General features: G+C 35.2%; 1 protein-coding gene across 1 annotated transcript; it reads left to right on the top strand.

Annotated features, from left to right (window-relative positions):
* The first annotated feature begins 221 nt into the window (after positions 1-221).
* Positions 222-5,253, top strand: LOC120340496 (otogelin-like protein). The gene is made up of 6 exons (XM_039408773.2): positions 222-598; positions 1,205-1,315; positions 3,007-3,099; positions 3,838-4,148; positions 4,602-4,719; positions 4,957-5,253. Exons 1-6 carry the CDS (start codon positions 526-528, stop codon positions 4,971-4,973), a joined length of 723 nt encoding a protein of 240 aa, XP_039264707.2. The 5' UTR covers positions 222-525; the 3' UTR covers positions 4,974-5,253.
* The last annotated feature ends 10,312 nt before the right edge of the window (positions 5,254-15,565 follow it).

Genomic DNA, 15,565 nt, shown 5'->3' with positions numbered 1-15,565 from the left:
CTTAGTCGACAGGCTGAATCATCGGAAAATACTATATTATCATATTTCAGTCTGTTTTCGTACGACCAATGAGTAGTTTTTCGCTGTTTACTCAAATTCAGTCATGAATAACATTAAATAACAAGAAGATGCAAGTAAACAATTCAAAACAAAAGCAAAAGTCATGAGAAAAACGCGAGAGAGCTAAATGATACAACGTTGATAATTCTGTGGATAAAAATGTGAACGAAGCATGACCAATATAGCAATACAAGTGGCGCTTTTAAGAAAAATTATCGCCACGCAGAACCTTTCTCCAAACCACGAATTCAAAACAGTGTCTTTTACCTTTGGGGCAATTTGTGATGCAATCAGTCATCACATTCCATGTTGGTCCAAACGTTACTCAGCACTTCATATATAAATGGAATTTCATGGAATTCTGCCAATTTCGTCCAACATACAGTTCATGTCATTTCAAGAGATTTTAGCTGAAAAGAATATAAATTGTATCGTATATTGAACCCGTGTATTGCAAACAGCATAATGAACCTTATTCATCTCGTCTCGATAACATTTTGCTTTTCCAGCTCAATCGCTGCTCCATCTCATCATAGAGGTAAGTGATGAACTTGACGTTAAAGTATTTTTAAGATTTGTTACTAAATTATGTCAATTTGAACAATTAACGACGTAAACTTTTCAATATCAACTTTAATTCGGAAAATGCTTCGACAATCTTCTTGCTGGGGTGCAAATGATGAAGAATTTAAATTGAAAATTAAACTCGAATAATGGCATAAAAAGTTTCAAAAATACAAAAATATTTTATGCTATTTGAGAATAAAAGTAGTTATCAAAAAAACTCAATTTTTTCCTCTGATTTCACTAAGAATTTTAATAAACTGCGAAACAGAAATCGTAGATCGAAATGACAATGTTCCTATGTCTCTATCAGAATTTACTGCTGACGTCCTTTTGCTTGCTTGAATAAAGATTTGGGTCAGAATGCTAGAAAAATTCAAAATTTGTTGATTATACATCGAAGCGCCAATATTACGTATATAATATTAATGATTTGATTAGATCATTTGTTTCAGGATTTTGGTTGAGTCCATAAATCGTACATGGTTCCATTCATTATTTTTTTTTACATCAGAAACGATAATGCGCATTTTAAATCGAGTGTAGAGTTACAATGCCTTAAATAATTATTTTAATACAGGGAACGAAAATTGTGAACCACAGAAAACACCCCTTTACGGAACAAAATGGTGCCTATTCGAAAGACATCAAGCAGAGATAGGAAGTATATGCTGGTTTTCGTGCGTAAAAGGTGAGAACCGGAATGTGTTTTTTTTACTATAAAAAGTTTGACTTTGTTGCGCATGTTCATATCATGCTCAGGGGTAAAAGTTTTCAGATTGATTTTTTTTGATTGAAGTCATTACCAAAAACGCCTGTTTCCAACTGCAATTTTGTAGCAAAGCTAAAGTTTCAAAATTCATTTATTATTTACATCAAGTCCATGCATTTGAAAACAAATAACTGGCTAACTAACTAATCCCATACCCGACATGGACTGGTAATCGAACAGGAGGCCGTGGTTCGTCATATGATTAAGGCGTGTTATCGACTTTCCTCTCCCTCGGGATGACTATGTAAATCTTATCCTATGTCATACATAAATTTCCCGTGTAGCGTAATGAAGACTGTTTCGGGAAATCTAATACTATATGTAACGCTGCATTTTGTCTTGGTGTAAGACACAATACAAAATTTGAATCATACTATGACGTCACAAAGTTTAAATGCCCCTGCCCCACCTTCAACGAAACCCGAAGTACCGCACTGGGTATAGTGATACCACTGTAGTGAACTACATGATAGTCATTCAAGCTTTAATGCTTGCTTGTAAAAATATTCAGGCGCCAACTTATCATCAACGCCGGGCTTACATTGTAGTGCTCGAGAACTACTACATGCTACATCCTATTTGTTCATCGGTATTCACTAACGCCAAAAATGTAGTTCTACGTTATAATTCTCTCTCTTCGAACGTCGGTGATCGCCCGTAACTTTGCTCGGAGATATATCTCCTATATTTCTGAGTGAGTACGCGTGACCTTGCTGTGAACAGTATTCTCGATAAAAATGGCACTCTCAGCATTCTCAATCATCGATGACGTAACATTTCCGTTAGAAATTCCACAAAACAGTCGTGCGATGAAATAAAACCGCGGAAAAAACATACCTCTAGGCGCGATCACTTTCACAATTGTCAATTATAAATGTTGTAATTATAACATTAAGCTATTCTCTAAAATGACTCACAATATCCTTATCATATACCATAAATAAACCATGTTTTTCTTATTTTACTATATTGTTATTTCCACAAACACTCATATTTTGCCACACCCCCTTTCTTCGCGGTGGCACGAAGGCAGTCAATTTTATGTTAAAAACGTCGAAAACTAACGACGACCACCTAAGGAATTATAAAACATCGGAAACCGAATATGAAAATGGGTATTTTGTATATATTTACATAGCTATGATCTATATTTAACGAGAGTTTTTTGTGCATTCATTTTGAAAATCCGTGAAAGACAATATGGACCTTGAACTCCGTGGGTTTTATCTTTGGATTAATCTCATGAACTCGCGGATGTTAAAACGTTCAAAACATGTTTACTTATAATAATATGTAATAAAATTTAATTCAATAATTTTATATTTAGAAAGGAAAACAATGCCGTTGACTAAGAGTCTAGAGATTTTTCCTCGAAAGTATTGGAATTTCAGATTTATTGAGATATCGTGATTTAAATTTTACAGAACAATAAACACTTACTCGAAAAAAAAAACATCAGTAAACAGATTATCAGTACATCCGATCCGTTGTTTGTGAAACGATATTTTTTCCATATTAGTGCCCAGGAATTGACCAAAATGCCAAAGGTCGGATGACGTAATTAGTATAATCATTATTACAAAAAAATTAATTGACTATTCCCTCAACAGGATATCATCTCCGGGGACCGACAGTTACAAAATGTGTTTTTGACTATGAAACTCAAAAACCTCATTATAACGCCACCATCGGATTCTGCGAAGGTAAGTGGTGTACAACCATTCAAGCAAGTTCAAAAAGTGAAATCTGTATGACGAAACACGTTCAATTCGACAACACATTCATGTCTTTTGCTAACCTTGAGAAATACATCAGTTTTTCGTTATTTTCGCTAAGTATATATTAAAAGATTGGACACCGAATTTAAGAAAAAAAATAGAATAGATTAATTCACTACATTTAATTGTTTTAACTGTTGGACGTTGAAATGGGTACAGTAAATACGGAGAAATAGACTTCTATTTAATCACATTAGTTTTCTTGAAATGACGAAAATCAAATTTTTTTGGCCTATATGAATATATCCTGCTGAAGTGTTTTGCTAATTTTATATAGATCACGCAATGAGCCTGAAATGTTTTGGAATAATTGCCTTTTCAGGATATGAAATTATTTGGCAGATACGTTGAATTTAAACGAAATAAATTTCAGCACTCCCAATTCCAGAAATTATTCCATCAATTTTCTTGTGCAGTTCAAATTTTACATGTGAAGTAGTAAATGATAAAGTATTAATATCTATGCAGGAATTCGGTATAGTATTATCATAGACTTTAGCTAATATTATACGTGTACTGTCATTCCAACCTATTCTGAAATTTGTGTTCGTCATACAATATTTTTTGTGTATCTTAAGTGTTTTTTATGTATCTTGTTATTTTACATTTTAAGTTGGCTAGTTAAACGAAATTTACTGAATAATTCCATTTTGCATATTTTAGCTGACGCACCGATCTTGAGAGAAGGAAAAAATGGACCATATTTATTACATTCTTACGACCCATCCAACTACGTCATACATGTCGGTTTTGGTGAACAAGTGACCCTGAAATCATATTATTACTTGGCGCTATATGTTAAATCTCCCGGAGTTAACGGCGTGAAAAACACAGTATCCATTCTCGTGCAAGGCGATAGAAACAAATATATCAAATCCAACGGCACGCATGTGTACACTGGTGATATGTTGGAAAACACTCCTTTGGAACAAGATCGTGCCACTTTTTGGCTCCGAGAGAATCACTTTTTCAGGGTAAAACTTGTTCTGAATATTACGTTGGAAGTGTTATATTGGAAGGCTTTAAGCGTTAAATTTGAGAAATATGAAGAAATTTTGATCCCCTGAGACGCACGGTGTTCTTGGGTTGCTTGTTTTTTTAATAAAAACAAAAAAGTTACTAATTTATTTTTTCAGTATATTTTATTGTTTATTTCATATTTGGCATTGAGGTGTTGCTCAATACTAATTGCATATGTGGGAAGTATCATTTTGCTCAAGTAAAGATAGACCACATTATACAAACTCGATGATGTCAAACAAGCGCAGCTTTTTCACTTTGATGTAATTTCTGGGGAAATAAATGTTATGTAAAAATGATTGTTTCATATAAGTCATTTCATTTTGCCATCACAACCCTATATCCTTGGGTCGTGAGATTTCACAAAATTTGCCATGATTATAATTGTGTCGTTGTTTTTCAAACAGGGATACGCAGCCTTCGAATCATTTACGAAACAAGGCTATTTTCTGAAACATCAGTCGAGAAAAATAGTTCTATCTAAAGTGGACGACAAAGAAGATACAGTGTGTGCGAGCTTCATTTGTGAGTTATTTTTTTCTTAAACAATTATTATTTGCTCTCATCAATTCCTAATAGAATTCATTAAACTCGGGAGTCTTGATCATGCATTTTGATAGATGTACAATAGTCACCATATACAAGAGCATGTGTTCAGATTTTTGCTTTTCTTGTCCATATTTTAGTATAAACCCGTCGGAATACTTTAAAAATTCACAAATGACGTTTTGTTTTTAAATTTTGTGTCGTTTTATGTTACAGGGACAAGAGATCTGTGATATTTTAAGAGTGTATGAGAATCAGTTGACAAGGCCATCGGCGAGACGACTAGAAAAACATTTGTCAACATTGAATTAATTGACTGCTTTTCTACATTTTATATATATATATATTTAGTCAGATTGTTTGTTGACATTTTATTATATTTTTAACATTCACTTTTGTTATATATAATCATATTACTATATTTCTTATCTTGAAAGGTAATTTATTTTAACTTATTTTGTGTTATTTATCTCCGAGAGAGTCTTAATGATTTAATAATAAAAGAATGTCCAGATATAAGTGTTCTCTACAAAGTTGCCCATGTGTTCGATTGGAGAAATTACAATGTGATATAGCCTAGCCTACCTTCAACCCCACAAACCACAGCAGTTTGAGTGATTCTTTTGATTCGTGGCATTGGGATACATATCAAATTTTGTGATGCCTCAAAAACTTTCAAGAATTTTACAGAAGCTTGAATTATCTTGGGTTTAGTTCAGAACAAACCTTGCAAAATTTGCACACATTTTTAGGTCGGTCGTGAAATGAGGAAGATTTTTGCTTTGTGAGCCAAGCGAGATATTTTGAGAATTTTGTGGACTTCGCTTTTTACTCCCATTCTTCTGCTGAGATATGCACAAACTATATGTTGAGCCCACATAGTTTGCTAAACCTGTATTAGACTTATAGTTAAGAATACCAAGTTCAGGACAGCAAAGTTAAATTTTCTATTTCACCAATTTTCTTAGAAGTTTAACCTAAAAGTAACAGATTGTGTCCATTTAGCTTCTGTGACAGAACATGCCTTTTTGGCAAAATGAGTGAGGATATTTTTGACATCAAGACTACTGGGCGTCAACTTTTACTCTTGAATTAAGATTATATATATGGCAAAATTAGGGACCTCCAGAAATCTTGGCGCACAACCTGAACATAGTATGTGTACCAGTTTATGATTCAGGTTGTGCGCCATCTGGGTGCACATACTTCTGGAGCGCCAAAATTAGATGTATCACACTCGATTGTAAACAGCTTATCGTCTCTTACGCAATTAAGGCATGCTTTGAAAAATCCTTCGTCTAATTTTCTCTCACTGCCTGTATCTGGTAAGAGATAGTTTTTTTTACAAAACGTAGCGATCCTTCTAGCATAGCTAGGGAATATACCAACACACCGGTTAAATTTACATGCATTCTTGTAAATTGGCCAATCCATCAACGGCCCTAAAAGTTCTATCATTTTGGTCGTAGAAAATTGAGATACGGGTTAACACGTGAAAATGAAAACTTCCACCGCTAAAGCTGAACTGCAAGCTTCGTAAGCAAACCCCAGATACAACTACCCACATATTTTTATCATGCCCCACATACCTTGGAATTCCAAATGCCATTCGGGTATTCCTGCGAGCAAGGACAGGCCGAAACTTAAACATATCTCGACGACACGTGCGAAGGTCAAAACAGACTGGGCGTTCTAAATACTGTATGTTATTCATATTAAAATAGGAAATTATCTAGACCAAAATTAAACTGGATAAGGAAGAGAGATACGTAAATAAACTTGACATAAAAACAATGCAACAGCAGAATGCAGATAAATGGGTTCACTGATCACCAACAAATCTATGAGCTTTAGCAGGACTGGAAGAAAATATTGTGGCAAAATAGACCATAAATCCGACAAGGTTTACAACGCCTCCACCTCCACCACGAAACCCATAAATGGTTGAATAAAAAAGATAATAACACGAAACGTTCCAACGGAAACCATGAAACGGAAGCTTCAGGAGAGTGATTGCTATGAGATTATGAATTTCTATGAAAAAAAAAAAGCTATGAAATTATGTGGTAGAGACGTAGACTTTCTCGCATATAATAATTGCATGCACAGGGACATGCTTAATATGGTATTTTATGAGGCGTTATACCAACCCCGTGTAACTCCGGAAATTTGGTCCCGGTGTTGAAATTTGGTCACGCTTGACTTGGTGCTGACAGTTTATTATTGCTTCAAAATCATCGTGCGACTTTCTGCGTTTTCTGTGTTCTGACGGCGCTGTCTCGCGTCAAGATTAAGTGAGTGACTTATAAATATTCAAGTTAGTTGTGCACATGGAATATTACACGATATAGTCTACTTGACTATAGAACTGATAGAATGCAGATTACAAAACAAAATAGAAGAATAATCAATTGAGTGGGAAGGCCCTAGCACCGGTTCAGCACTCGAAAGCACATTGACAGTAAGATTTTAAATATACTTTAAAGCTCCCATGAGTAGATGTAGTCTACTAGAGAGCCGCTTTGTGCTACGATTGTTCGGCATAAAAAAGAGAAGTTGTAAATGTTCTTTATAGGTACTCAATACAGTGATGATTTGTCAAGGAATGTATCAAAAAAGTTGCAGTGTGATGATTTATGCTGTGTGTCAAAGCAGTAAGCAAGAATATAAATTGACTGATGGGTGATTGAAATTGTGACGTCTGTATGAAAACATAAATTAAACACACATATTTTAACTTCAAGTAATTAGTGTTTTATGATGGAGTTCTACTGATCTTGATAATTTTTTCCCAGACTCATTCTGTCATTGTATACGAAGTCACCAGCTGCATATTACAACATGAGAGGTGTTTTACGTTTGCCATGATAATCCATTTTGCTTGATTTCAGGCTGGTACTAATAACTTTTTTCACATAAATTGGATACCTATTATTGCTATTATCTAAACAAGGCTTCAACATATATATATATATTTATAATTTTAGATGTGCCAAAAAGTTTCGAATTATTTTGTCGAGTGTTTTTAAATTATTGATTTGTAATCAATAGCAATACCTTTTTTGCTACTGCAAAATCCACCACATTTATTGAATGCTAAAGATGTTTCAAAAATATCAGTGAAATAAGTTATGTCATTACGAGGATGTTTATAAATAATGCCAATAACCAATCTGCTGACAGTATTTGCCAAACTGATCTCAATCCACAAATTTTCGCAGTTGGAATAGACGATAAAATCTTTAAATTTATTCCAATCTTTCCGGATAAAATCTGGATAATTTCTGGATAAAATCTTTGAATTTGTTCCCATCTTTCCGGACTCCACTATACAGAATATACGTTTTTACCACGCCAATTCTTAACAAGGCATCGAAGATTCGGAAATACCACTCTAGTCCTCTGTGAGGGAACAAATAAGTTTTCATTTCATGCGATCGACTCCACCCATGGATCGTGTGTAATTTTCAATACTCGAGGGCTTTTTCACGCTTCTCGTACCGTTTCGTGTAGCTTTTGAACGGACTTCTTTTGTAACGTTCGAGTTTGTGTGAATTATGGATGACAAGGCCACTATCTACGTATTTATTCCATCGCAGGAATCGCTCATCATCGCTTTTTTTTTTAAAGTTGGCCTTCAGTCATGTTTTTGAACGAACCCGGCATACCCTTTCTATGATAAGTCTGGCGTCACATCCAATCACGTTGACCGCGACGCACAGCTGGAGGCCGCGATATCGACGACACGCACGGCGATACGTTGTAGTTAAGCAAAAACGTACGATCATCATCATGACGTAATATAGGTGCGTCAGAGCGTCGTTCGACGGCAACACAGGCAAAAAAGTAGCAAATTTAGCCCAACTTTACATCTTTGTTGCTCGAAAAAATCAAATGCAAACATCAGGCGATTTTTTTTTGTATGAAAAGATAAATATCTTGGTTACCCAACTGTCATAACTAATTTCATTTTATTTGCGGAAAACGGCACTACTAATCGCTTTATTTTTTGTACAAATTTTTAATTATATTTTTTCATTCATCTTTTTAATCGAGCCTATATGATACAAATAAAATGATCATTAGATAGCTCTGGAAGAACTAAACAACTTTCATATTTTGGGTTTTCTTGTGGCTGAAACGATTTCAAAAATATAGCCGTTTGAAAACATGACTCTCAAACTTCGGAAAATGTCGAATATGGCTTGGCAGCGAAAGCGTTAATGTTACGTAACAATGAAGTACTTTATTTTATATATCTGCTCCATCTATTATCATGCAGAATCGAGTTTAGCAAGCATGAGTAATTTTTTCCGCATTTTAAAGTAAAACTAGGCAGAGGTGGAGGAAGAAAAGTTGACCTCTTGCTATTATCCTTCAGGCATACATGTTTGCCTACACCCAACGAGTAACATACCGCCTACACCTATAACAAAACCAAAAACTGTAAACTTGATATTGAACCAGACAATCACAAAGTTAGGCCGACGGTTAACGAAAATGCCACCACCCGCAAAAAGTTAGTCAGCTTTAGGCCGACGGTGACGCGATATTTAACGGTCGTTAGTTGGGCGACAACTTTACGATGGCGTGATTGACATGGCGACCAATTTAGCCCTAAGCGAACGCCATATGAAAAAGATGTCTTTCATGTAGGCTTTCCCATTGCCGACGGAAAAAATCTCTTGGAATATAATTTTTGCAGCCATAGATTAAACATTTACATAAAGTCATCAGCTTCACAAAACTAGGGCTCAACGTGTCCACTTGATAACTTTGACCGCGAGAAGGCTTCACAAAAAAATTCAAAACCACTGGGTTGCATCAATAAATGATTCCACGTTTGATAACTAAACTAACTGGACAGCATAACCGATTTACTAATCTCATAACCCACACGGACTGGTAACCTGGCAAAGGGGCGTGGGACTCAGATAGGTGTTAGCGTAAAAAGGATAGGGTTAGTGGAAGAAAGCAGACAGAGTATAAAAATAAGTGAAATTAAAGAAAGGCTGGTTTGCCTTGTAGATGTGCCCGTCAGATTAATTAATTATTTACCGATTGGATTGCAAACAATTTCTCCGCCTGGAATACAATATACATTTCGCATTTATATGTCGAATATAAATACTGATATATTTATTTCTCTACCAACGTGGTTCAAAAGATCTCTCACTTTACGAAGCTAGCAAAATATTCATGATCCCGCTTTCAAATCTTATGGGAACTCACATCGAATCTTTTGTACAAAGCCTCCGCCACTAATACATAAAATGTAAGATTTGATAGAAACAATCCTGTCATGTTTTAAATCAAAAATTTATAATTATCCAGTTGGTTCGGAATGAATAAAAATTGTAATGTTCGGCGCAATATGCATTTCTTACCGAATACTTACTAATTTTTATCGTTTTAAGCGTTGGTGGAAGCTTTGTACAAAACATCCCATTTATAGCCTGTCTGTTCTTTATGCTTAGTTTCTACAGGAAATAATGTGTGAACTTTTTCCATTTTTATATCCCCAAATTTCAAATTTGAAATCCCAATCTTATACTTCCAAGTATCGATAAGAATTGATGTTTTCCGTAATAATCAACTTTTTTATTTACATCGGTAAGAGCGTAGCCAGCGCAAAATTTGGCAACCCATTTTCTTTTGATATGACGTATTGCGGATGCGTTTAACGTTACGTTAAAATCTGCCGTAAACTTATAAATCAAAATAGTTGTCCAATCACCAATTTTTCTTTTAATTCTAGTTAAGTAATTTTATCCCTTGGCAAAACGTGGAGATAATAAAGATAGACATCTCGAATGTCAATTTGCTCAATTTAAAGCGTAAAAGTGAAGAATCGAGTGATATATGAACCGATTAAGATGAACAGGAGACAGATTAAAATATGCAGTGGATCTTGAGAAAAATTCGAAGTTTTTTAATAAAACCCAAAGAGCACGCATATGTAGTTATCACACATCCTGCCTCTATACACCGCTGTTTTGGACTAAGTATTTTAGGTTCGAAAACTGCTCGGTCTAGCAGTATATTCCTACCAAAGCCGCAAGTTCCAGGTTTTTACGTAAGAGTTACAGTTTCCGTAAAGCCTCGTTCAGAGTGGAAATACGAAACACCGTGAGAAAATGACCGGGGAGACTTATCATAACTACATTTTCAATCTTCAAATATACAAATCGATACAATGTGAATCTAGACCGCTAGATATCAAACTTTTAAGTGTTTACTTTTTCATGTCATTTATTTTGCCGTCGTATCCAATGTGCAAGGCCGGCTGCAATCTGCAATATTGGACCCGTTAGTGGACATCACGATCGTTTTGTTATTATGTTGTTGTTGTTCTTTGTAACAGAAAAAACTTCTTTCTCTTTGATAACTGAACTAATCGCTTTGAAATTTTCAGTGCTAAAAGACTTAACTTTTCGCTAGAAAGCTATTACTTTATTTATTTCAAATATCCCGGTGTGCTATGTTCCCCAGCTTTTTATTTTAGGGGGGTGTTTCGAAATTTATGGGGTGGTAAATAATTTGCTATTAGCGATGAAACTATTTGTATTCTTAAAAAATTGGTATGCATTTAGGAAACGATGTACATGAGGGGGTCCCCCAAGTTGATTGACGGCGAGCCAAAATACACAGCAGAATAAAATTGTAGGGCCAGAAAAAAAGAGCGAGGAAGCTTATGCGCCCTGAGAAAATTTTGAAAAATAGGCACTAAAATAGGCTCTAAGCTACACATAGCATCGCAGTTTATTATGTAATGATATTAATAATTATAATATTTGGCTGATAGAATTCTCGAGAAATAAATAACAAGCACGGCTTTCAAGCAAGTAATTTACAACTGATAGTGACTAATGAAGTTACTTGTTCATCTAGCGCATGGCATCGTATGAATGGCTACTTATGGCTCGTTTTGTTACACATTTAACATTTTTTGAACATGTTTGTTTGACTTTTGTATGAATTAAGCAATGAATTGAATTTTGAAATACGCGCGTCAACTGATCATAATGGCGCATAATGTTATATTCCTTCAGAACTGAAATATTTTGTTGGCAAGAAAGACAAATCGCTAAAGTTTGGTTATTTTCAATATAGAAATATAAACGCTGCCATTCATCTGAAAATGTCTGTTTCCAGTGACTAGTTTTCGTTTTCGTTAAGTTTTCTTAATATACGGCTGATATCTAAAATACTGCGGTGTGTAATCCTAATACCCATTCGTATACATAAGATATACCGATATAATTCAATTGTTAAGAAATAAACGTGCTTAAACTGTGATAATAATGTAAGGATAGACGGTATCTAAAACTCAAAAGGTACCACATGAAGTGTTAAACCAGTAGTTTATTTACGGTTAAACATATATTTACGGTTCAACTATTTCACTCAAGTTCGGCGGGCCATTTTAAATCGCGGTTTGGAACCCCTCACCTATACTGATAAATATTGCCATAGTCGTTATATTTGAATACAATTATAATTGAGTTAGGAATTACAGTGTGGAATCGCACCTGGGAATAACAGTGTGGAATCGCACCTCAAAATTAGGGGGGGGGGGGTTAGGGGGGTGTTTGAAATTTTGAGGGGGGGGGGGGTTCACCCCCTATAGGGGGGGGGGGGTGTAGGGAAATCACTGGCTATGTATCCATAATTTGTGCATAACTTGTTTATCACCATTTGATTGTTCACAGCGTACTCGATTAGTAATTTTTACCCGCTGTCTGAGGAACACAATTACTACGACACCGTCACTTCCACCACTTCAAAGCAAACCATATGCTTATTTTGTCTCATATTCTTTTGAACGATGTATATTGTATAGGACTGAAACAAGTGCAGAAACAAAACATTTTGTGAACTTGCAAATAGCTGTGAAGATTATATCTCATATTCGGCAAACAAAGTTTTAGAATTCGACGTTTTGTAAATATTTTCATATTCAGCAAACGAATAATTCGAATTTTACAATCGTGATAAATTTTGTATTCGACAAACAAACATTTCAAAATCTAAGTTTTGGGATGAAGTTTTTATTTCGTGTTGCAGTCCTAACAAATAGCAATTCTTATTTCTACGCCGTGATCATTTTGTTAAAACGTGCGAAAACAATGAAAAACCGTCAAAACGCATTAGAAACCTTGCCAAAAGGTGCAAAAACAGTGAAGTATCAGTAGTTCTCTCAACTTCATTTGTCTCCTGTAACTTTGCTCAGAGATTATTTCTATATTTTTGAGGGATGCGCGTAACCTTGCTTTCAGTACATTTTCTTATACAAACACACACTCTTTGCTCTGACTGCATATTATAGAAGGGATGCACGGACTTCATGTGCGGCGAGCACCTTAATCATCTTTCACGAGTAACAGACGTAACATAAACTCTTCGCTATATTATCTCGGAAACTGAATGCCAAGCCGGGTATTATCCCCCAAATTACCAACTGAATAAAAAAAATATGTTTATATACTTACTGATTTATATTTTTTGAGTAAAGTTGTAAATTGATGATGTTTTGACCTTCTTGTTATAATTCGTACACTTTACCACTATTTTCACATTCTATGAATTTCGAATACAATATATTAGAATGGCCATGATCACAAATGTACTGATTGACCTGACATGGTTTGCAATACGTTAATCATTGTTATTAGATTTCCTCTTTTCAGAGGTGAATAGTATCTTATGCTACTATAATATAACCAGTCGAACTTTACCTGTTGCGATCCTGAGAGAATTCATAACATGCACTGCAATTAATATTTCAGCCTTCTCTTCTTATCGAATTAGTTTGAAACGAGCACGCCAAAACCGACTGAAAAGAATAACACGTGGTGACTCAGTATTCTGAATTACCAAAATTATGTTGAAGCCAATGCATCCATTGAATATATTTATAACGTTCGGTTGTAAAATAGCAAATATGCAATTTATATATATGGATAAGTTGGATAGAATAGTCATGTTTATTCCAGCTACAGTATCCTTACAGTATACGCATACGGATCCACTAGCATAAAGGCATAGAGAAAAGATAGGAAGTTAGTCTCGCGCAACCCAATGAGCATATATACAATGAGTGGAAACTTGCAAAGATTTGCTCATTGTGGCATTGTTCCCTGCATTTTTTACGTCGACCAGCTAAATGGTTCGTTGCATATTAAGAAAACGCATTGCTCGCTGCCAAAATCCCTTGCTTCGGCCGAGTCGGGTGCGAAATTGGCCGTATTGAGGTCTTTAAATCTTCAATACATATTTGGTTTTGGGTTTCGTAGTATGGTACGCTGAAAGCATACAACTATGAGCAGCGCCGGATTAACCATTAAACAATATAAGCACGTGCTTAGGGCACCAAGCAAAGAGGGGCACCACAGAAATTTTAGAGCAGAATTTTATATAGTTTATCGGTATTTATTAAAATATTACGTGTTCACCACTCACCAGGCGAGTCAAACTTCAAAATGTTCGCTTATTTTTTGTCTTCACGTATCATATTAACCTTCTTTACTAAAAATGAACACTGAAACTTATTTATTGGACACGAAATGGGCCTATGAGTCGTTTCCTTAAATTGTTGTTTTATTCTTTCTAGTATTCACCTTGTTGCTGCATTTTTATTTTCAAAATTTTTTTATTCTCTTCAACAATTGGACCAATGAACTATTTACACTATGTGGTGGTTCCACGATCGCATTTCAACGATATATTGGTCAGCAAAGTCGGGAGTTTCTTGATAAGGTAGACCAGGATGGTCCAAACTCTGCCATGCTGATACATTCCGTGCGGCTCACAGAACAATTTCAGCGTATATTTGTATCTAATGGAGTAACGTTTTTGAGTGTTTTTTTTAGATATTCCAACTGGGGTTGGGATCCCGAAATTCAAACCCTTTTTCTAACGCTTTGTGCCTTTATTTTAGTAAAAACACTCCTCTGTTTACAAGCGTCGGCCATGTGACAGAAGTGACGAAACGCAGAGCCGACTTAACGCTGCGTAATCCAGTTTTTTTTTCAGTTAGCCCCCGAAATACCAACTGAGACGGACTTGGTTGGTATTTGACGATGTCACTAAGCTTGCTTACGCTGCAAGTTTTTAAACTACTCAATATATAATATAAGAATATAATTTGAAGCGACATTAAACGCGAGATGCGCAAAATTTCGATTCACGTTGAGACTGGAGGCATGAATCTTTATTGTAAGACTCCCTCAGGATTAGCCCAACCGATATATCGGCCCGATATTGCGTGTTTGCATATATATAATATCGGCAGTAAACGGCCGATATATATATCGGCTATATATAACAGTTAAAAAACCTAAAAATGTTCGTAAAAGTTGTTTTATTTACTGTTGGTTGTGATTATCTTTAATGGATAATACACTTATGTGGTTTATTGTTTTTATAATTAAATTACACATGAGGGGGCACCAAAGTCTTCAGTGCTTAGGGCAATAAGGAAAAAGGAATAAAATTTTGGCCTAACCCTAACTTGGTACACATCCTACGTTCCGATGTCCTCATTTCTTGGTACGCATACTTCAGGAGTACAGAAACTTGACTGTAATCACATACATCTTAATCTTCGTTCTAGCTGCTGTGTTTCTTCAATTGTTTTCGTATTCCACGAGTCCTATTGTCCATCTTGTTGTTATTATTTTGGCTGCAGTACTTTGGGTATTCATTTGCTCAAATTTTTTGAATACTTTCTCAAGTAGTGTTGTTACATCTTGACATTCAGTTACATTGTTTAATAGGTATTCGCTCATGAATGATTTGACAATATTTTTCTTTTATATCAAGG

Source organism: Styela clava, chromosome 14 (genome assembly GCF_964204865.1).
Source record: "Styela clava chromosome 14, kaStyClav1.hap1.2, whole genome shotgun sequence".
Lineage (NCBI taxonomy): Eukaryota > Metazoa > Chordata > Ascidiacea > Stolidobranchia > Styelidae > Styela > Styela clava.
The sequence above is the reverse complement of the archived record's forward strand: the minus strand, read 5'-3'. Positions and strand labels throughout refer to the sequence as shown.